The sequence below is a fragment of the Chinchilla lanigera genome, unplaced genomic scaffold (genome assembly GCF_000276665.1).
Source record: "Chinchilla lanigera isolate Chin_1 unplaced genomic scaffold, ChiLan1.0 scaffold00052, whole genome shotgun sequence".
Lineage (NCBI taxonomy): Eukaryota > Metazoa > Chordata > Mammalia > Rodentia > Chinchillidae > Chinchilla > Chinchilla lanigera.
In genome coordinates this window covers 10,218,686-10,242,837 of record NW_004955453.1, presented here as the reverse complement: position 1 = coordinate 10,242,837, position 24,152 = coordinate 10,218,686, and the positions used below count along the sequence as shown (strand labels likewise).

General features: G+C 40.6%; 1 protein-coding gene across 2 annotated transcripts in view; it reads right to left on the bottom strand.

Moving 5' to 3' along the window:
- Positions 1 to 642: 642 nt before the first annotated feature.
- Ap1s3 (adaptor-related protein complex 1, sigma 3 subunit) overlaps positions 643 to 24,152 on the bottom strand; it is a 58,556-nt gene continuing 35,046 nt past the window's right edge. The window contains exons 2-5 of one of the 2 annotated variants that reach the window (XM_005395487.2): positions 17,862 to 18,040; positions 16,422 to 16,530; positions 7,482 to 7,619; positions 643 to 3,125 (exon numbers count right to left, since the gene is read on the bottom strand). In XM_005395487.2, the coding sequence (XP_005395544.1) occupies positions 3,090 to 3,125; positions 7,482 to 7,619; positions 16,422 to 16,530; positions 17,862 to 18,040 (462 nt within the window). In that variant the 3' untranslated portion in view covers positions 643 to 3,089. Of the gene's footprint in view, positions 3,126 to 3,215; positions 6,273 to 7,481; positions 7,620 to 16,421; positions 16,531 to 17,861; positions 18,041 to 24,152 lie in introns of those variants that run through there. The other variant, XM_013519980.1, reaches the window with a different exon arrangement.

The following is a 24,152-nucleotide window of genomic DNA, read 5'->3' as shown; positions in this document are numbered from 1 at the left end:
GGTTCTTGATGTCCTAAAAAAGCACTGAGCAGAATACCTAAGAGTAGCAGCAGGATCCAAGATTTATTTGAAAGAGAAGAGACAAGATACAGAGGGAGCAAGCTGGTGAGAAGAGCTCATGCACTGAGGGGCTTGGTGCTGAGAGCTTTAAGCCTTAGGACTTAGGGTGGGGTTGAACATGACTCAGCCTCTCATCACCATGTGGAGTTTTTGACCTTTTGTCCAAAGCCCCGGAGGGGAGGGGTATCAAATCCACATAGTCAGTGACACACTAACCAGGGTTGCGGTTGGCCACAAGTTGCAGAAGACCACTGGGTGCATGCCCAGAGATTTATTGTGTGTAAGCTGTTATCTGGCTACCTTTTCCCGTTGTGTTTAGACCTGAGTATCCAGCTCTGGGCGAATGGCTAATTCAGTAGATGGCGCTACACCCAGAAAGCGGGCTCCCAGGTGGGCACTTCCTTTCGGCCCAACTGTTTCCTTGGTTACCGTATTATTCCTCAGCTCTAGCACAGAAAGCAGGCTCCGGAGAAGGCTGACTGTCGTTCCTTCTCTAGCCTGTTCCGTAGCTTTCCTTGTGTGCCAGAGCATCTGAATGTACATACCTCATCAAAATGGGCAGAGACCATGTGGAAAAAGACATTTAACGTTTACCAATAGAATTTATTGATCAATCCTTAGTAAAGTGAAATTAAACACAGTTCACCAAGGATGTTTCATGGGTATTTAATATGGATCCTAGAGAACTATTAGGTTTTGAAGCACAGCATACTTTATAAAAATCCTTATTATTTTAGGAGACTCAATATGGAGGGAAAAAACTACTTGCTTTATCAAAATAAGTGAACTTTACATTTGTTATTGAAAGAAAAAAACTGTTACTAGCTTTAAACAATGATCACTTCCTTAATTGCACATAAAGCAGATTGTCAAAATGCAGATAAATAGTGAGACATCAACAAGAGCAAAAGCAATAAATACCCTCCCATTTGCTGTCAACTGCTCCTTAATAGTAAGTAACACAAAAATGAAGAGGTCATATTCAAAGGACTTTGGCCAGGAATTATATGTAGCAATTTCAAGCACAAAAACCTGATTTAAAAATAAATATATTCCTGAAAGCATACTCATAATCCTCTTTAAAAATCTAGAAAAACATTTTATTTGGAAGTTTTATACAAATTGAATATATATAGTCTTTCTGTTTCTTTGGTACTTTTGTTATATAAGAAAACATGATTATTTTTACCAATGCCCATATATGACATCTCCCAAGTCCCTTAACTGTACCCCAGTACACCACATACCTATGATCATTTTCTGTGTGTGACACTGACAGGAAGTCTGACAAACCCTGTGTGTAGCCTGGCAGTGCTGAATACAGAACTATTCAGATTATATGTAGTATATTTAATGAGGCTCAAGATGCTTTCATTCAAAAATAGTGAAAAGGGGCTAGGAAAACAGATTTACATAAAGCCTATCTTTACAAAATAGTTTTGAAAAATAGAGTTCCATGTTTTTTAAAGTTAAAGTACAAAACTGAAGAACTCTTAAAGTAAACAAAGTGACCAAAAATGATAAATTTCAATTTCATGCCACAATTGTAATTTATCCTTACCTTGAGGAAATATCAGATATTAAAAGCCAAATAACTACTTCATATACTAATGTGAATTAATTCTTTTAAAGATAGAGTTTTATTGAGGAATGGGTCAGTTTGTCTCCCTTTTCTTCTGTTCTTGTCTTGCTGATTTCCATCAAAACATGTTTGCTCAGTTGAGCTAAAAATGACAGTTTTCCACTACACTCTCTAAAGGTCTCCCACAAGGAATCGTCCATGGAATCCAAAAGCAAGCACACTTTTGTCTTGGGAAAGGTGCTACAGGATCCCTAACCCTTCACAAATGACACCCGACCTTGAAGCTATCATCGAATATGAACAGGTAAAGATCAGAGATAGGCACCAAGATGGAATATACTGAGCTATTGTCCCAAAATATGTCTCATCACACTTAGTACCAGTTATATAGTATTTTCATTCCAAAAAGCATGAAAGTAACATATTCACAATAATAATGGGTCAGCAGCAAATAATTTCTTCAGAGGGCAGGGGAGGAAAGGCATCTATCATGTAGGCTGCAATGATAATAAAACCCTCATAAGCAATGCCTTGAGATATTCAATTTACAGAAAAAAATTGAAACAAAATATTTCAAGTCAATAGGAGTGGTTGGAACATGAGACTTTTACAATAGCAGTAGCAATAATAATTATTGCTATTATAATTAAATGCTATCATACCATTTTTATAATAAGAGATATCAGAGACAGTGTATCTCCAAATCTTTTGAGACCTAAATGTGGGGTCTGCAGAAAACCTAAACTTATTGAAGTGTCCCTAATATTAATTAAAAGCTAAAATGAAAACCTCAGCCTACACAGCAGTGTCTAAGGCATCAAAATCATGTATTAAATTCTATACTCTCTTTGGTTATCTTCCTTAATTCCCATCCTGAAAAAAATAAATGAATTCACAACATAAAAATCAGATACATTGTATCTGGCCAGAAAGTAAGTATTACTAAGTATATTAAAAAGTCTACCATTATGTATGCACTCCGAACTATTAACATAACTTTGAATTCATATACAACTTAGAAAACTAAACATTTAGGAAAGGCAATAATGATACAAAGTATACTTTACACTCAAAATCATGAGTTACCCAATATAGTTTTCAAACTGTCAGTAAAAGACCAAATGCAACACAAATACACTGCATATAATATTTTGAAATTAGCTTTAAAATATCACATGGAATTAACATATTCCAAATCATCAGATGATTGAGTTATGCAACAGTTAATTCAAACCAGAGGCACAGTAAATACTCATATACAGTATAATACAGACATGTAGCAATTATAAATATATTATGCTAAACAACTTTAATTTTTGCTAGTTAATAAAGAATCCCTTTAAGTCATTTTTGGCATGGTGCTAAAGGCTCTGTCAAGACTGGGTGCAGGGCGTTGCTTATTCAGAGTTCTCAGCACGTAGCCCTGAGGCTTCAAGTAGATACACAGTTAAAATGTAGGTTTGTTCATATATTCTTCCATTGTCTGAAAGAGAACAATGAATTAGAACAATTTTCTCCTTTAAATCACATCCTGTTGCACACAGTGAAATCTTTTTCATTCTTTTATTTGTACTTTTTTTTTTTTTTTTGCTATTCCGGAGAAGGTTTTCAAAAGCATATGTGGACATAAATATTTGCATTCTAATCAAGAAAGGGGGTTCAACGTTTGACTATCATTTGTACACACAACCATATGGCTGAAACTATATATAACTTTCAACTGAGAAAAAGCTAAGTTTGGTCACAAAATGATTATTTTATAAGAGAAATGCAAAAGCAGCAGCTGCCAACATGTGACCGTTGATTTAAGATAAATGTCTGCTAAAGTGACCACAGAGATCACATTCAGGCACAGGCACTAGAAAAACCTCAAGTGAACTTGTACAACCTATGTCTCCTTTCCTGTATTGTGCAGAATATCTTTATTACATGATTCTGAAGAATTTCTGGTATGTGTTTTGAAAAGGCTTTCCTCAAAAGTATATAAAAATTGTTTCTCCATCCTATTCATCAGTTTCCAAGTTTGCTAACAAGCCACAGGTCATTTTATTTATTTATTTATTTATTTTTTGTTTTTTTTCTGGTACCAGGAATTGAACTCGCGACCTTGCGCTTGCCAGGCAGGCACTGTGCCGCTGAACTAAATCCCCAGCCCCCATTTTATTTTTTGGCGCATTCAAAAAGATTCACAATTGCAGCTGTTTGAAAAAGAGCAGTTACACAGAGATGGCGCTTTCTCTTACACTGCCTCCTACTACTGGCACATGTGTTTGTGCAACACCATGGCCGCAGGTTCAATCAACAGAAGAGAGGTCAAGGGGGCTGCCAGTTACCCGTAGCAACACCCTGCCTCTGCCACGTGAATCAGCAGCAGCAACTTTAGCAATCAAAGCTTGACGTGCTCCTAGACTTAGACACCAGTGTATGGCACTCCCGTGAATATCCCAGGAAACACTGACACACACGCTAAAGGAACCAAGGCCACTGGCTATGCAAGATTGCCTAAGGGAAACCAGGGCTATGAATCAGTCCTTTTAACTGCTTTTGTCTACTTTCTTTAGAATTCCTGGGCTCTATGACTCAAAAATCTTATACTCAGTCATCCACAGTTTCTTCTAAAGCTCTGAACCCTCTCAATGAGTGCTGGCCCAGAGGAGCTCACACCCCTAAGACTTCTCCCCTGTACTCCCGAAAGGTGCCACCTACGTTTATTAACTTATCAGGGTGTCACACTGGCCAGAGCCCACGCTAGCGTTGTGGCACCTACAGCTCATGCCATTTTAAAAAGGAACACAAAGTTATCAATACAAAACTAGGCATAAAGTTTATTATGAAGAGTTTATTATGAAAAGTTAGAGTGAAAGTAGAAATGACAGATTACTAATATTTAAAACAGCACAAATATCACAAAATCCAGAACAACAGCATTTTATTTTCATTACCTAAATGCTTGACTCTCGTTTATAATATTGTATGCTCATTATATGGCTTTTAAATTAACATATCTGACTTTTGCAAATTTGACTAAAATGTATAACTCTCTGAGCACAATGCCAGGCCATTTCTGCAGCCTTGAAGAAGCCTGGGTCAGTCAGAGGCCCCGTGATTCCGGCTGCTAAACGCTGTACTGACTGCCTGTCTGAGCATGCATGAACCAGTAAGAGTTGGTATTTTCTTGAACTGGCTACTTGAAAGGTTTGGAACAGACTTTTTTAAACTGACACAAATTAAGAAACTCTGCCCTCACTTTCCCAGGAGGAAGGCTGCGAGTGTGTCCTGCGGCTCCTGGCTACTGCTAGTACTGGGATTTTCTTATGTATTCTGCGCCGTGCAAGTGATCACTCTCTACTGCATTATGGTTTGGCTTAGCTGTTAACATGGTTTATGCTTTGAAAGGTAACAGTGTTGGGGGTGCATCAAGTAGGTGCCTATGCATCCACACATACATAAGCTTCTGAGGTACTGCTTGATCATCCCTTCACAAACTGTGTAAAAGATTTGCTGATGGCTGCCCCCACTGGTGATTCTAGGAAGTGCAACTTCCGTGGTATTCTATCCCTTCTCAATTTTTTTCCTTCTAGCTATGTCACCTTCCATATTGTTGCTCCTCCCCCCCAAGTAAGTCATCCCCAATCAATCAAGCCGTTTCTCCCCTATTATCAACATCTAGCAGAATACACTTCGAGCATCTAAAGATTTGAGAATCTGTTTCTTCACACTAAATATGTAGAGACTGCTTTTTATTTCTTTTTTCTCCCCCCTCTGAAAATTTATCAAGTGAAGACTAAGGAAGGGTTCAGGGTTACTACAAAGTTTGCAGCTAGGGGTTGGGGATGCAGCTCAGTGGCATGAGCGCCTGCTTGGCAGGCACAAAGTTGTGAGTTTGATCCCTGGTAATGCAAAAAAACAAACAAGAAAAAAACAACCACAAAGTTTGCAGCTGTTTGAAAAAGGAAGGCAATGTCACTCCTTAACCTAGAGGAACTAAAAAGATATGTTTAGGTGCAAAGAACTGAAAACAAAGAAAGCAACAATAATTTTTTTCCTTTCTGCACTTGTCTCGTTTTCTTCCACTGATTCTCAATTTTCTCAAGCACACTATATATACATTCAGTTTCTCAACACGTTCCCCAAAGCGTTTTCTGACTTCACTGAAGTAGGCACCAGAGCCCAAAACGAAAACTGTAACATTTTCTCTATTTGGGAGGTGGTGTTCATTCAAGGAGAACAATTTAAGGGCAGCCATGACATTCCCTGCTCCATCCCCAGAAAACTGAACCCACAATTGTGCTGAATCATAAAAGAGCTCTCCCCTGAAATTCCTGTTCCCCAGATTTTGGTGGAACTAGAAACTGGATTCATTGTAAGCTCTTTAACACTCTATGTTTATCAGTGTGCGGTTAGAGGTGGATTTTAACATAAGCCAGGGGTGTCTTGGCCCAAAATCAGGAAGCTTTCATTATTGGAGCACCAAAGACCCTGTGAGAAGTCTGTTTTCTCCAACAAGATTCCATGTGAAAGACCTGAGGAAAGCGTTATAATAACTTCAACCACCAACACGTTTTAAGAAACACTGTTCTGCGGAATTTCCAAACCATTGATTTCTCTAGTGCCTTGTAAAGTCTTCTTCCTGTAGCATTTGGAGAGAGCCAGGTAAATATCAGAGTTCAAATGCATTTTTGAGGGAGAACACCTCTAGTAATGAATGTGTTGGCCTTCTAGTAGGCCCCCAGAGCTGCTTACAGGGTCCCACTCAAATCTATGTCTGTCTTCCTGTCCACACACCTGAGGACTGAGCCCTTGCAGGGGCAGGACAAAATGCTCAGCTCAAAGAGGTCCCAAGCAGTTGCTGGGAAATCATGCCCAATATTGTTTTATTCATTTAACTTTTTATTTCCAAACAGCAGGAAGAATGCCTTTAACACCAACTTTTAAAAGGTATTTTATAAAGCTCTGCCTCCCCTTGACTTACTGTTATGAAAGAGGCAGGTGGGAAGACCTACTGATGTTGTGGGAGAAGCACCTAGTGCTGACAGAACTGGGGCAGAATCCAGAGCTCCAGACTCACACCGGAGCTGCGGAGGACATAGGGAACTACTGTAGCCTACATTCCCCAATCGGGCATGATGCTAGTCCAAAGCTGTTCCTAAAAGAAAAGTCTCATGACATTTTATGCAAGACTCACAGAGAGTCAGGAGCAATACCAAAAGTATGATTCAGGGCCATTTATAGCTCTGCAAGCGAGCCATGGTGTTTCCAATTTATTTATGCAAACAGGAGCACACACAGCCTTCCCGGGAGGTGTAAGAAATTTTAATTAAAATGATAAATGTCATCTTCAATAAAAAGCTCTAATATTCCCAGTAAATGAATAACTATGTATTGCTATTCTCTTTTCCCAGGGCAGCACAGATATTTTAATGACAGTCCTTTTATACAGCTCATAAAATTACTTTTGCAAAATTAGCACTAAGCATTTGATATGTTTTTGATGGTGAGCTATCTTCACTTTAAAATCTCAGTCAAACAGGATGGGAAAAGACTCAGGACCCAATTGTTAGGGTTCAAATCTCTGTCTCACATCTACTAACTCTGCAACTGAGCAGGTCACTTAACCTCTTTTTGACTCAGTTTGCTTATTTGTAAAATGGGGTAACAGTACTACTTACTTCTTAGAGTTGCTGAAATAATTAAATAAGCTAATACATGTAAATTGCTTAGGAAATATATCTAGCACAAAGTACTCTCTGAGTGTTGGCTAATATATTTCTTTCATCATCATCATCATCATCGTTATTGTTGTCATCATCTTTTCCAGGGTATAGGAAGTTGTACTGACCTCTTGTAACATGTCAGACTCTTCAATGGCTTTAACAGCAGTTTTCTTAGATGTTTCCTGAACTTCTCCACCTATTATAAATTCATCAAGGATAAAATATGCCTTTTCAAAATTAAAGATAATATCCAGCTCGCAGACCTGGTAGAACAAAAGCAAATGTTTTGATAAACTTGCAGGAGCATTAGCAGAAACACTCACCAGTATCTCCAGCTTATGCAACAGTTGCACCCCTGTAACATACTAGATCTAAAAAATATCTACATTAGTCACTTTCCCATGGAAGGGATAAAATATGCAACATTCACAACTTAAGAGGGGAGGTTTATTATGGCTTATGGTTTCAGAGGGTCCGGTTCATGGTTGGCTGGCTCCACAGCAGAAATGGTGTGTTAGCAGAGGAAAACTGCTGTACCCCTGACAGCCAGGAAGCAGGGAGGAAGAAAGGGTCCAGGAGCAAAAATATAGCTTCCAGCTCAGGCCCCAGTGACCCATCTCCTTCAACCAGGCCCCACCTCCTAACGGCACATTCAACTGTGAACTCACCAATGGAGTCATTCACTGTTGAGCACAACATCCCATGATCCAACCACCGTCCCAAAGCCCTATCTCTGAACACATGAGACTTTGGGGGGACAGTTTAAACCAGAAAATCCAATCAAGTAAAATCACATTCTATTAAAGCAGAGCAGGTCCTTAGGTAACAAAGTTTTATACTGCGAGAAGATATCTGAGGCTCCATAGAGGATCAAGGCAGCTGGGTCCTGTATCCATCTGCACAGAGGGACACTGGCCCCAGCCGTGCTTTGCAGGCACTTCTGCCCTCTGGCCTGGAATTTTTCTCTTCACTTTCAGTTCATTCAGAAGTTCACTCTTCAGAGGCAAATCAGCTCTATTGTGCTATTTTTTCTCAAAATTACACCACTGGCTAGTGGTTCTCAAACTTTAGAGTGTCATCAGCAGACCCTAAAACACACACTGTGATCTCTGTCCCCAGGCATATAAAGGGTCAGACCCAAGAGTCCACACCTCTAATAGATTCCCACATGATGCTGACACTCAGATCAGCGGTCAAGCACCACTGGCACAGGTCACTGCCTCGGGCACAGCCTGAGAGATGCTGGTGTGGCAGGACAGCACATGACACGGCCAGTTCCCCATTCCAAACAAGGCTCACTCCAGCGCCTCCACCAGACAGCACTTCGGGTGCTACCTGTGCTGTCTTCCTCCCTCTCAAGCCTCAGCAACCCGCTGACACCTGACTTTCCCTTCGCTTACATAGCCAACCTGCCCACCTGATGCTGCTGTCTTTGAGTTGGCTCACTGACGGTGGTCTCCCGCTGCCACCGCATTTACCTCTCTGCAGCCTTTGACACTACCCTCGGGTCTGTTTCTTGAAAATAACTTCTCCCCTGGTACCTGGCTATAGCAACAGCATTTAATGCCTGCTCTCTTCTGCCCCCTCTGATGATCCTTTTGGGCTCTTTGGATGCTTTTCCCCACTTCCTAATACCCTGCATTCTTTTTAAAAGAAACTTCTGGAGTGCAGGGACAAATCAGTCAGCAGAACCTCTCTGCCACATCCTGGCCATGATCTTCTCCTTCAGTGCTGGTGTTCCTCATCACAGCCTTTTCTCTGCTGTAGACACATTCTGCTAGACCATCTCCTTGGCTCTCACAGCTGCGTCCAGCATGCAGGGGCTCAATAAACTTAGACGTCTACCCCTGATCTCCACCTGAGCATGAATCCAGGGCTTTCTCCTGTTGGTGTCCCTACCTGGATACTCCTCAGTCCACATCACCATGTACCAAACAGATCTCAAGCTGATTCTTTTTCCTTCCACCCTTATTTGCTTTGCAGCCACAACTTCTTTCTAGTTGCCCAATCTACTTAATTCTAGAGCTCATCTTGTTTTCTCCCATCCCTGGTCTTGTCTTCTAGATTTGGTCACTAGGGTCTACTAAATAAATCTAAATAAACAAATCTCTGCCCACCACCTAAATAAATCTCTGACCCTTTCCCTCCTCTCTGGCTCACAGCTGCTGAGGCCCGTAGTACCTCATACTGGCGCCCCTGTGATGACCTCTACAGAGTCTGCGCTAGCTCAAGGGCATCAGTCACACACTTGGCTAAACTGCTGATCTTGTTCCTCTCCTGTGTGAGGTCATATGTTCATGACAAAGTTTAATTCTTCAGCATGGCTTATGGGAATTGCAACAACCTAGGGCCAGGTGCCGGCCTCTGCTTTCCTGTGCTAGCAGTCATCCCACACTACAGCCACATGCCAGGAATTTGCCGTTTAGGTCTTCATATTGGCACATTCTAGCAACTCCTGGGATGTTTCCGGAATGCCCTTTCCTGTATATACCTACTAGCAAAGCCAAGCTCACATTTCAAAGCCAAATTTAAAAGTCGCTGGACACAGTGATTCTCCAAATCCTCTCTGCCTCATTCAGATTTCATATCATGCCCTCTAGGTTCTCACTAACCTCTGGATCACCAAGCACTGCCCTGAATTCTGAGCTCAAGGGAGAGACCTTGCCTTAGTCGCCTTTAGATCCCTGGTAGCTGGCACATGGTTGGGAGTGATAACAATGCACACAATGACTACAGAGGAAGTGAATGAATCCAGCACCGCATGGGCTTTGTTTCTATTCTGCTGGGGACTGAGGGTCTCCCAGATAATGTTCTGATCCTATTGAATGCTATAACTTTATATAAAATTGATGTCAATATTTTAGCAAATTGCTCTGTATATTTAGGGCTTAGGTCAATAAACTTGCAGACTCCACAGCATGGAAGATGGTTTATGCTGACAGATCCAATTGAATTTAGAAGCATGTGGACAAATGAAAACAATATCGTTGGAATAAACGGCCAGCTCAGAAAAGCTCATCTGGCTCATTTGCAAAGGCTACCGTCTTTTCAGTCACTACAAAGCAAAAGAGCATTAAATCAACAATAAGCAGATAGAGAGGTACGTAGGTAGATAAACAAACAGAGAGACAGACAGCGACAGTTACGTCTCCTCCTTCCTAACGTTAGGCAGCCACGTTAGATAGAAATATTATAGGGAGTCAGATAGGGCTAGGCCCTCAAAGGAGCCAGAATGGAAGACAGAAACCTTGCAACTGTGGGAGAGACAGGCACTGCTGGGGGCCCGACCTCAAGACAAAAGATGAAAGAAATATACCCACATCCCTCCCTAGGGATGGACATCAGGTATTGATATTCTAAATAGGCATCAATCACCTTGAAAAAGCCAGGAGGAGTCACTAGCCCAACCCCCTACAGGAAAAGCCCCTGCTCTGTATTCACGCCCACTTGCTAAGTGACTCGCTTCCCATATGATCCTGATTTAATCAATTTTACCTGAGCAATTATACTCATAATCTTATTGATGACCATAGGTTTGTCCCACCTCATGCCCACCTTGTGATTTCCCATTTTTCCCTACCTTGGATGCCCCTCATCTTATGGTTTTGCTCTATAAAAATCCCTAAAAAAATCATGTTTCTTGGCAACCACTCAGGTCCCCTTCTGTCTCTCTCTGCGAAGGAACCTTCTTTCCCTCAATAAATATATTCTGCTCTTAACCTCCGTTGTTCCAAAATTCATTCTTTGATTGTAGAGGGCATGAACATGTCCCAGATATCTAGCAGGTTGGAAGCTTCTTTCCCCTATATCAATAAGTACGTCTATATTCACACACATACATACATGCACACACACACATACATATGAGGCTATAACGAGAACAACACTTTCCACACAAACGCTTGGAGAGATCAGAACACAGTGGGCCATGTATCACTACCAGCAAGGGTAAAATCACAGCAACAAACTGGGGAAAATGGTTGGAACATATAGAAAGAAGGTGGATGGCGAGGAAGGAGATGACACCTATGATACAGGAAGAATTCTTGCAAATCTCTTAAGATAAACAGCACCTTAGGAAAACAGATAAAGGCTATTACAAAATGATTCACAGGCAAAAGATGAAAGAAAGTGGCCAATACACACCTAATAAAATGTGCAGCTTCATGAGTAGTCAGAGAAATGAAAATCTAATTAATGTTGAGCTGAAAATTAAAAGATAATATCAATTTCTGGTGATGGTACAGACCAATATGTATTTACACTCACTGTTAGTAGAATTTATAAATTTTGTAGAATATTTAGGAGGGTTAAATTGTATTTATCAATTTTAAATGTAAAGTTTTGACCCAACAATGCCACAAGGAATTTATCCTCATGCTATATCGTTAGTGCACAATAATATGCAGTATATGAATAGCAAAAATTATAGAAGCATCATTTGTAATAACAATTGGAGACAAGCCAAATTCCATCCCTAGGAAACACTTTTTGGGGGAGGGGGAGTACTGGGGATTGGACCTAGGTCTTTTGCCCTGAGCTACACCCCAAGCCTTTTGCTATTTTTCATCCTGAGACAGGGTTTAAGTCACCCTGGCTGTAGAATTGTTTAAATAAAATTTGCATACTGCCAAAATGGCATGGGAATTCTATGAAGAATTTGGGAAGAATGAAAATTTACATGCACAGGTGCAGAAAAAGCTTCAAAATAGACTTGTGAGAAAAAGAAAGAAAATTGCAGAATATGCAGAATACAATCGTATTGATTTAAGTTTTTTAAACAATATACACCTAGCAGGACATGAAAAATTTACAATATTTTGAAGCTTTAAATAACATAAGTAAGTAAAAAAAAAAAAAAAAAGGAATTGCAGATTAGACATCCAGGCACATGAATAAAGTGGAAGTCAGCAGTTAGCAGAGATCAGGAGTGGCGGAGATCAGGACTTAGAGCAGTGAGAGTGGATAAACCTCAGAATTCAAGATGGGCATAGACCAGGCGCCCAAGACAGACGGATGCCGCATTAGGACAAACCAGCAATCAGAGTGCTGCAGAGTGGGCCTGACAGACACCTATGCAAGCTCTCTAGGAACTTTTTTACACCCCACTCTTGAGAGCAGAACCCCACTCCCGTGCCTGTAGGCTCTTCCAGGAGCCATGGGATCATTAATGTACTGCAACTAGTTTCAAGGGATAAGAATGGGGCAAGGGGGCACGCACAATCGAAACCACACATGCATACATGCGATACACAGTCACTGCCTTAGATTGTGAAGAGGAAAAACAGCATGAGATCCAGTGGCATTGTTGGAACTGATACAGTGAGGAAATATTTTGTTTACAACAACTCCAAAGTGCCACTCTATGGCTATTCTTTGATTCTAACTCGACCTCAGAATAAAAAGCGATAATATCCCAAGCAAAATTCAGGTTTCTTCAGCTACTGCTTAATTATTCAAATCCTTCTAAATTCTACCTTAATGTCCTTTCCCAGGAAATAAGAACTTTGCCCTTGATGTTCAAAAGACCCTGCTCCATCTAATAATGTACACACAGGTGGCTTCCTCCTCCGTGCACCACGTTCACAAACACATGAACCCCTTCACTCACATTGTCCCATGCATCTAGAATCTGGAATAAAGCTTACAAACGATCCTGCCTTGTGTTCCACTATAACACGGCCTGAGTTCTTCTTGGACAGCAGAATATATGCTGCGATGAGATTATTTCTGGCATTTCACCCACTAAGTCCTTTTGGATAGAGTCTAAGAAGCATTCACCCTTAACTGAATTCTATTCTAAATATAAAAGTTGCAAACTACATTCAGAAACTGCATCAGATAATAGGAAATTACATAAACACTATAAAGGTGTATATAAAATAAAAAGAACTGTTATGCAACACACAAGTATACAGCAAGGAACAGTTCATAAAATTTTTGCTATTTACTCTCTCTTTGACCCACACACCAGGCCCGTGAGGTGAGCAAAGCAAATATTCCTATTAACCTTTTGTGAGTGTCATTTTTCCCATCTGGAGGTAGAAGAAAGGTCCCGAGTCACGGGTCTGCTTAGTGCGCAGGCTGAAGGCAGGATCCCGCAGGATTCACAGTGCTCCTTCTCTTACGGGAGAAAATCTGTCTACATCAAATCTGAAAATTCCCTGGGACGGCAACATCCACACACTCTGAGTGCATCAGTAAAAATTCACATTGCACACAGTCTGTGATGGAAAATACAGCAGGTATCTAAATCCTCGCACAGACCCTTATCTACTGTATGACTCTGGGACATTTCTTAGCCTCTAGAAATTGGGGTTAATGCTACTTACTGAAGATTGAAAGATTAACTAGTTAATCCTTATAAATCTCTTTGGAATTGAAAAGTGCTAAAAAAAATACCGAACAAATTAGTAACCAGAGATTTTGATTTATCCGTCTTCAAAAGATAGTATTTTCCCGAGTTAGGGGAAAATTTTCCCTAGGATAATATAAGGGTAGAATTCAAGGAAACCTTTGGTATTAGCACAAGATAAAAAGAAAACCAAAGAAAAATATACTCCTGAGACGATGTCAATGAGACTCACACTGGAAGCCTTTGCTCATCTCTGTTAATTAATAAGAACTGAACACCTACGGGGCATAGAGCCTTGGAGTGCTCTTAGCTGCTCTTAGCTTAATGAAAGTTTCATTGAATTTTTTTTGTAGTAAATTAAATTGTGGCCCATGACAAAGACAGAGCTTCTAAAGGTACATCAGAATGGGATGAAAAGTCATGTGAGAGAAGTAGGAATTCATTCTGAGTCTCCTTATGCTTTGGGCTTTCATATTGGTAAAGGTTCATCAAATCTTCTCAAGTAAGGTGCCCTGAGATATCTGGTTGAATTTTGCTTAGATACATTGAAATCAAAATACAGCCTCACTTCCTGTTTTCACTGGTTGTTTTGTTTTGTTTTGTTTTGTTTTAATAGAGGAAAACAGAACAGGGAAAATCAGCATTTAGAAATCAGTGGAAAAGGCAAGTTATGGGGAAGCTTGGACTTCATAAAACCCCTCCAGGCCCTTGCAAAAGGCTACCTCTGTAATTTATTTTAAAGAAAAGTACCAAAACATCAGAATTCATTTGAATGAGAGAAAGCGTTTAGTTTAAATAATATTACATGTGAAAATGTGCTGGTATACATTTGCAAATTTCTTTTAAAAGAAAAACTTGGTGAAGGAGGAAAAAGAAAGAAAAGATGGCATAGCTATCTTATCACTTGCATATATCAACCACGAACTGAAATCCCTGCTGTAGCATTTCAGGTCTTACTTAACGAGGGAAAAAGGCAGAGGGCAGCAGAGAAAATTCTTTTATAAACCCTTCCAGTGCTCATCCTTCTGAAAATTGTTGGAACAAATCTGATAAAACCACAACCAATACCTCTAAGTCTGTTCCTTCCATGACGAGAACACAAAAAAATCCCTTCTGAAGGCAAATTTTCCTAACACTTGATAAAATTTCACTTGAAAAAAAATTCACTTCATTTAAAAAAAAATTCTTCAGTGAAAGAGGAAATTGGGCAGAAAATATTCCTGAGAGGGAAACTGTTTTCCAAATCCAAGGACTTATTTCTTGAAATGGTGAAATGGATTAAATGTTTCTAGAGTATCTGCTAAATCTGACTCAAAAGAGGTCACAAGTGGCAGGGAGAATAACAAGTTGCAGGTCACGATCTCACAGACTTGTGCCTTGGTGGCCAGGCAGCTCTGTGTCAGTTAGGGATGCTACTCACTGACCCAAGCCTTGGAGCACTGGCCATAGTGCTCTGTGAAGAGGGGAACAGGGTGGGAGGTTGATCTGGGACCAGTGTTTTGAAAGCGTAAATCCCAGCCTAAGAGGTTTGAATTTTATTCCAACAGGTGATCAAGTGACTGTGAAGGAATGCCACAGCTAGACCTGTGCTTGTCCGAAAGATGGTAAGTAACAGGCCATGAAAAGAACCAGAAAGAGTCTATGGACAGAAAGGGCCAAATATAAAAGTTAAAAGAACAGCAAAATTGAAATTCCATACTGGTAAATCTATACTAGGGACAGTAGAAAGAAAGAAGATGAATTTTAGTCTAATTTGAATAGACAAAAACAGATTCTAGTAACGGGAAGAGAAAAGACAAAAGAAACTGTGTCCTTTTGCACAGGAGGATCCCATAATATAAAATTCCAACAAGATAGATCAGATTTTCAAAAGATGAGTCTGGTTCTGCACCTTGAGAAGCTCAGTGAAGACCATCACCAAGGAGGACAAGAGCCATCTGGAAAAGGGTTCCCAGAAGAAAGAGTCAGAGGTCACACCTGGAGGGGAAGAGGAGAAGCAAGACATTTAAAAAATAAGAGGAGGAAGGGAACTTCCCAGGAGCAGCCTCCAGATTCATAGGACAGGACTGCAGTGACCAGTGTCACAGCAAAATGAAGTGGAGAGAACTTAAAGAAAGCTGTGCTGAGCAACAGCGCAGGGCTGCAGAGAGGGAAAGTGTGAGAAATGTCAGTAGTTGGACCCGTAGGAGGCCTCGGCGGTAATGTGACCTCCTGGGAGCCCTGAAGCTGGGACCCATTTCTAAAGACTGGGACAGCTGTAATATACTATTGGCATAGTGCGACCTGGAAGCCAGCGCAAAAGAGATTATAGAAGAGCAACAGGAAGGGATTATGATCTGAGAATTTTGTTTGCAATTTTTTCCTTATGTATTAATAATATTAAGGGATATTTGTAGCTTAGGGGAAAAGCCAGAGAAGAGATAAAAATTCAAAATAGAAAAGAGATGACAAAGCCCATGAAGAATAAGAGAAAGAATAATCAAGAAATCCTTCACAATTAAATTTGGGTTCACTGAAATGAGGTCTCCAGTGAGTCTTTGCTAATGCACATTGGGAAAAGAGCCCATATCCTGACCCAAGATAGAGAAGCACAGTCATTGTACAAATGTAATTGTTATTTTTGACTCAGAGAGAGAAAGAACTGAGAGATGGAGCTGAAGAGCTGAGATGAAGATTGTGACTGATCCTAAGAGACCAGCAGAACACTTACATTTCCAAAGTATTTGTCCAGCAACTCCACATAACGATGCACAATCTCTAGTGTCAAGAGCTCATTGTCTTGATTTTCTATTGCACAGCAAAAATATAAACTAGCATACCTTGAAAAGAAAAACATAAAGAAAGCAAATAGGATGAGACATTAAACAACCTACAGATGGGTTTCCCCAATGAATATGCAAAGTCACCTCTTCTTCTCCAGAGATTCTCCCCACCCAAGGATGAAATCATTCTTTAGCACATCAAATATTCTTCCCAAATATAAGACAGAATACATAAAAATAGTGTGGTGGATGGCTCCATTGTGTTGATTACATGCCACGCTCTCAATAAAATTTTACCTTGAAAAGCTATGATCAGGGAGATGGTATCCGCTGGCCCATGGTAATCAAGTTTGTGTGTGCCTCTTTACAGCTAATAACTGGCGTTTGTAAAATCCAAGCCCCTGAATGAGGCTCTCGGGAGCTAGTGCTTCCCACCTTTGCACTCTATATGGTTCTGCATTCTAAGGTGCTTCCCACCCTCAATGGGAAGCTCTAAACTTGAGCCCAGCAGAGGAAGCTTGCCCAGGTGCCTGGTGGTAATTCACCCCATTAATACCAGAGTGCACCTGTTTTTCCCATGGGGTTTTATGAAAATCCTCTGCAAGGACATTTCCAGTGTCTTTTCTTCCTGGAAGCTGCAGTATGATGCTGGATGTAGGATCAGGTTGACCACAGTCTGGTCCCAGCTGAGGCATCAATTACCTGGGTCTTTCTGGGCAAATCTCTCATGCCTAAATTTTCTCATTTATAAGCTGAAGTTCCTTTCTAGTACAGTTTTGCCATGTCAAACAGGTACAATCGAAAGAACATTTAGGTTTTAAAGCCAGAAAGATGTGGATATGAGGCCTGACTGTACTAATCACCACTGAGTTCCTCTGACTGAGGACTAATTACCTAAACTCTGGGTCCTCAGTTTACCATCCATAAATATGAGTAGGTACAATAAAAGTTGCTCAGTGAACAAAGTCCCCATCTTTCTACCCACCAACCCACATTTTTCCACACATTTGTTACTAACTGAAAACATTTAATCTGTTTACTTAGCAAGTAAACACTCCTTAAGAGCAGGAATGCTACATGTCCTGTTCACTGCTGTTGTCACAGACATGAAGACAATGCCAGGAATATATCAGGTGCACATACAACATTCCTCAGACTCATATATGCATTAGCAAAATGTAGCTTACATATGTAGAATCTGTCCTAACGCCCCAAAGTCATTTCAGCGAATGAGAGTTCTTTATTAGTTACTCTGCTGCTACCAGTATTGGGCCCCAGGCTTTAAAAATCGCAGGAAATGATGGAATTGGTGTGCAATCTAACATGTGTGGGATTGGAACAAACCAAAGCACTAATGACAAACGCCCTTCTCATAAAGTTACTCACACCTTTTATAAACAAGTTTTAGGTCCTTCCAGTCAATAAAACTGCTCATCCTGTAGCCACGTGAGAGAACAATCTGAATAATTTCCCTGGTGATCTTTTTTCTTTCTCGGTCAGGGAGGGTTGTGTACCACTTCTGCAGCCGCAATTTCCCTTGTCGACTGAAGAGCAATATGAATTGTATCTGGAATAAATAAAGGACAGGGGAAACACGTGGTCAACCAATCGTTCTGCACAGACACAGAAGTTCAGTGTCTGGGTTTACATAGAAGTACAAAGTCTGAACCGATGAGAAAATATTTCTCAGCATGAGCACCATTCATCTGATAAACTATATTCAATCGACCAGAGGAAAAAAAAGGAAATGTGTACATCACAAATACATTGTACTTTTATTAGAGGAGGAAGATACTTGTTAAGTTTGAACTTCTTGTAGGAGTTGTAAATCCATCAAGGGATTAAAAATATATCAAAGAAACGGTAGCACACTGAAGAAAAGATCAAATTCTTCCTTTGCAGGCAAAAAAAGAGGGTAAGAATAATAGAAGGATTTGCTTTAAAAATTATATTGAAGCCTGGCACGGTGGCGCATGCCTGTTATCCCAGCACTTGGGAGGCTGAGGCAGGAGGATCGTTGAGAGAGCAAGATCAGCCTGGGCCACAAAGTGAACTCAAGGCCAGCCTGAACTGCATAGGAAGGCCCTATCTCAAAAAGACAATAAATAAATACATACATACATACATACATACATACATATTACATTGAAGCTGGGCTTGAAGGGCCATGCCTGTAATCCTAGTGCTCTGGCGGAGGTAGAAAAAACACAAAAGTTCATGCCCACTCTGGCCAATTTAGTGAGAACCTGTCTCAAAATAGTTTTTTAAAAAAGTTTTTAAGAAGGGCTAGGGATATAGCTCAATGTGAAAGCCTTGAGTTCAATCCCTGGTACTAAAACAAAACAAAACTATTTTCATATCACAAGTATAGAAATCAAATGAATGCAAAAATGAATAAAAAAAAGAATATAGCAAGGGGAGAGAGGGAGAAAGCATGGAAGGGTCCTAATCTGCCTCAAAGGTAAGCTCTTCATTCATTCTCCTGGTGGGCTGCTTGGCTGAGAACTTCAGGACCTCAACTACAACTGTCTTTGGCACCAAAGTGTTTAACCATTTAGAAGGTGTGGTGACTACACTAGGAACCAACGTGATTTTATTTTCAAGTAGGTTTCAAAATATTTTTGAAAGGACGATTCAGATTCAAATAAGTTCCAAAAGTTTCAATGAGTGGAAGATGCTGCCACATCTAGAAATTGACTTTGGTTCCCTGAAAGTAAGGTAGATTTTATTTTCAGCAATTGTCAAATGACCTGACCTTCATTTTATGAGAGATTTCCTTAACCCACAGTATTAGAAAGACAAGCTTTAAAGTCATCATTTATTTTATCAAATTTTCATTTTTTGACAAAGAAAATGCATTGTTACAGGTAACCGTGTCATGTAGAAAAAATATACACTGAAAGTAAAAAGGCACTACATTGAGCAACTTTTTACAAATATGATATTCAGGTCTTTGTTGAAGAGGTTTAGTTCTGAAGGTCATAACAGCCAGTACAATTCACTACATGGCAACATCTGAGAGTCAGATGAAACAAACTCTTCATCCAGAGAATTTGAAGTCTTCTTAACAGTAAGCTTTTGTCTTAGAAGGAAAGAACCAAGACATCACAGGTGATGAGAAACTAAGTTTAAAAGCCCCATTCATGCAGCAGCTTTGAGAAAACTCACCCTCAGTCTGCAATGTTAGATATCTGCTCACAGCACAGAATTTTCTTAAATACCCACTTCCCTATCACCATGGGAATAAAGAACTCAGTAATGGAACACAGGCACTATTTCCTAGGACTCATACTGAGAAGGGCACTTTTGCTTCCAAGAAGAGATGCCATGAGGATAAACATCATTCTAAAATTGAATGGCGATAAGATCAAAACCCTCAGGATCTTGAGATTAAGGTTCGCTCAGCTTGGATCACTGCCAAGAGATGAACCAATTGAATCCATCAACTTGTGAATGGTCAGATTCTTACTAGAGAAATGAAGCTCACACATTGGCTAGATGTTCACTTTCACTGCCTGTAAGAAATATTTTTGCATTCCCATCTAACCTAAATCTCTTCTGGTAAACTTTAAATCAATTTTTCTTGGTTTTATCCACAGGGCATACACAAAGAGACAGCATCACCATCCTTGAGTTGTGTCTATCACTGTCGTCCACATATTCAAAGCTTTTCTTTTTCTTTTTCTTCCAGAAGAAATAATCCAGGCTATATATTTTCTCCGTATTAGTTTTTATGGTTTGAATCTTAAATGCCCCCTCAAAAGCTTACATGTTGAATGTTTGGTCCACAGCAATGGCACCACTGGGAAAAGGAAGAATCTTTAGGAGGTGGGGCTGAGAGGGCAGAAGGAGCTCACTGGGAGCATGCCTCAAAGGGTACACTGGGACCCTAAGGGGTCTGTCAGTCTGTCTGTCTGTTGCTCTCTGTCTCTCTCTCTCTCTTTCTCCCCTCTCTCCACTCCTCTCTCCTCTCTCCTCTCTCCCTCTTTCCCTCCTCCCTCTGCTTCTGGTTACCATGACATGAGCAGCTTCCCTTCACCGTGCACTTCCCACAGACCGCTGACTCACACACTGGTTCTGTATTTGGCTCTCATAATTATCACTGTTGAGTGTCCTCTGGCATTCTCCGTAGGCTAAACATTTCTTTAAATCCAGATTGATGCTTGAAATGCTATTGAGGGAGATAGGAACCGTTGCTAAGGTTAATGGCAGCTTCCGTTCTACTTCTTCTATGTTGCAAACATATCTCAGGATCAGGCGCTTGTGTTAACACGGGTCAGTGATGTAGAATAATGAACGAACAGCAACGTTCACCCTAGCCATGAATTAAAAATGAAAAATCAGGACCTGATACATCATCAGTCTGTGTAAAATACACAATGTGCTCCATGGTCAAAAGAAGCAACAAATCAATTCAAAGTCATCCAATAACTTCATCGCCTAGGGCATGGTTGGAAAGATCCAGTCCTCCCAAGTTCTGCTTTGATAAGAACTCAGCTTGATTAGAGGACCCGTTCTCGCTCCAGACTTCCTGGTGCAGCTTGAGCAAACTGGCAGAATGAAATATAGCAATTCACAAGTTCATCACCTCTAGCAATTAACTGTATCCAATTTATCAGTTCAGTCATTCAGGGCACATTTGACTAATATGTTTCAAGAGGTTAATCAAATACTGTTTTTGATGAGCATTAGCTTAAGAGTAGGACAAAAAAAGCAAATGGGAGATTTTTTTCACAACTTGACTTCAAGTTAATGCCAAAAGTAAACTCCACCCGAATTCAGAAAACAACACCCCAACATTCTCCTGCAAAAACACAGCTGGGGAAAGGAAGCAACAGAATGACTGTCCCATAAAAGCTAACCACATGTGCACAGGTGGTTGATATTCTACATTTGGCTCAAACGTTTGCCTCAGGTGGGCAGAGGGCTCCATCATACCTCTCATCCTCCCAAGAGGAGCCATTTCTATCAGCCACCATTTTGAAGAGCCTGGTTGTCACAGCCACCATTTTGAGGAGTCTGGATGACTCCTCCAATCTAAAGATGTCAGATGACTCAAACATTCCTTATCTTCACAGTATCTACTGAAGCAATCCCCAGCCTCACTGGGCAGATCCCCAAATCCTTACCTTGGAACTTGAATTATACTGTTTTCTTGTTATGTTTCTAAAGCATGTCCAGAGGAACGTTGCTAGACCTTTGAGAGAAGCACAAAGCAGACTAGTACTATACTAGTTAGCACTTTCTTTCCAGTTGAAAATGTACAGCGAAGACTCCAAAAGCAGTTTTACTTCTTAAGGTCTGCAAATCTTCCTGCTCCTAGCCTGGATTTATTAAATGGATCAGGGTCCAAGAAAAGTGGGATCCAGGAGTTTGTCCCAGTCCCAAGACTGTCACATCACGAACACCACCTTCTCAGGACAAGCTGGCATTTCAGGACCTGAGCCATGAGTATAGCAAATACAGAGAACACATTCCTTTCCTCCTGTGGCAGGACCCCTCACCAAGGAATGTGCCAGGCCGCTCCCCAGAAATGTGGTGGGGGCCTTCTTAGTACAAAGAAAGACAATGGATACAATTAGTTCCTATGTACGCTAGTATAGATCTAGCACAGCCCTATAACATAGACTGCACCCAATGCGGCTATCATTAGTTAGTGTGTTACCATATAAGGGAGACAAAGACACAAGAACTGTATGAAAGGCAAAGCTCTGCCATGCTGGGGCCCAGCCTTTAGATGTGAATCCACTGAGTCAGTGCCAGCCCGAATAAACTCTGCTTCCTGGAAAGAGCCTCGGTGTCCATCTATGCAAGAATCCTGCTGCACTCCCATTCCATGAACCTGACAGTTCTCCTATAGTGGCCTGGATCATCTGACATATCTTAAACAACCGTATTCCTCTGACCTTCACCTCCTGGGTTCATTTTCCAATCTCTAGAGCTACTCTGCAAATCCCCAACCTGGACTGGATTGGTTCATCCATTTTGACCTTTTTTCCGTACCAACATACTCCTGGGAAAAATTATAGAGGACTTCACAGGTTGGTGCCACTGTAACTGTGTGACGGCCCAGCTCAGCTGAATCGCCAGTGGTGCTTGGACATTTCCCAGGCACCTCGGAATGTAAAGAATCTCCAGTCATCTGGCGTTCTCTTCTCAGTTGTTCCATATCACCACCTCACCCCTCACACTCCCTACCTGCATCCTTACTGCCGTGTCTGAGGAGAGAATGTAGCCATTGGTGTGTGGGGAGGTCCTTAGCTCATCCTATACCTGCACACCCAGCCCTGACCTGTTTTCTTCCTCTCTGGAGGAAAACAACACCTTCTTATGCCTTGGCTTTCAACCCTCGTCTGCCTCTCTGGGACAGAGTGGCTCCATCAATCCTACACTGCCAATCTAGGTCCATCTGCTTGTTATACACAGCTGCTGAGAACCCTGAATCTCTCATCTTTAAAACACAATGGCCCTCTCCAGAATTCTAGCTTTCCCACAAAGTAACTGGACAGTAATTCCACTCCTAAAACCTATCTTAAAATGTGCCTTAAGATGCAGACAAATATTTAAGTACCAGATGTTTATGCAGTTCTTTATAGTAATGCACAAACAATAAATAAAACCAGAAAATAACTAAATACCCAAAAATAAAGTTTCAAGTAATACTTGTTAAGTGATTTCAATTAAATAAGAATACTTATATACTTAAAAATATATAAACTGTGCATGTAATATTATAGCAAAGATGTATCATACTTATAAAGAAATTATGTGATGGAAATATACTAAGTTGTTAATAGTGGTTATCTTAGAATAATGGAAATATAAATGTTATTTTCTTCTTTGTACTTGACTGACCTTTCCAAAATTCATGTGTATGGTTCTACAATTAGAAAAAAAACGCACAATAAAAAGAATCTTGGTGAGTTCAATAAAAATCAGTCAGCATTCTATCTGAAGGCCTAATACTAAGTAAATGCCAAGGTTCTTTCAACAAATAAAATTATACCGCAGAGAGACAGCACACAATTCACGGGAACCTGCAGTATTACATAGAACAATAAGGTCTGTGGCTGCCAGTGCTTGTAGAGGGACATGGGGACAAGCAAGCAGAGGACAGAGGATTGTTGAGGCAGTGGAAATACTCCATGATAACAAAATGGCGGCACAAGTCTTTGCAGATTTGTCCAAACTGATAGAATGTCCAACACAATAAATAGACCTTGAAGTACTTTGGGTGGACCTTGAAGTACTTTGGGTAGGTTCACCAGCTCATCAGATGTAATAGACGTGCCCTTTAGTACAACATGGTGATCAACAAGGGAGGCCACAGCGCAGCGGGCAGTGGGACATGTCCCTTCTGTTCCATTTTGCTGTGGTCTTAAGCTGCTCTAAAAATATAACCTTAAAAAAAATAACAAACAGCGTAACCAGACAAATGTCTCCTAGCCATAAGATGAAAATGCTAGCTAGGTATATATAAGAACAAAAGAAGGTAGGTAGGGAGTGTACAACAACGGTCATTGCTGCCTTGTTAGGAAAGGGAGCTCTTAGCATTATTTCTGTCTAGTTTCAAAGCAATGTTATTTAATCTGACAATGAAAAGAAGAAAGGAAGGGACCTACAGCTTGGGCTTTCTTCACATTAACTAGAGCACTGTTTTTTCTTTTTTTTTTTTTTTT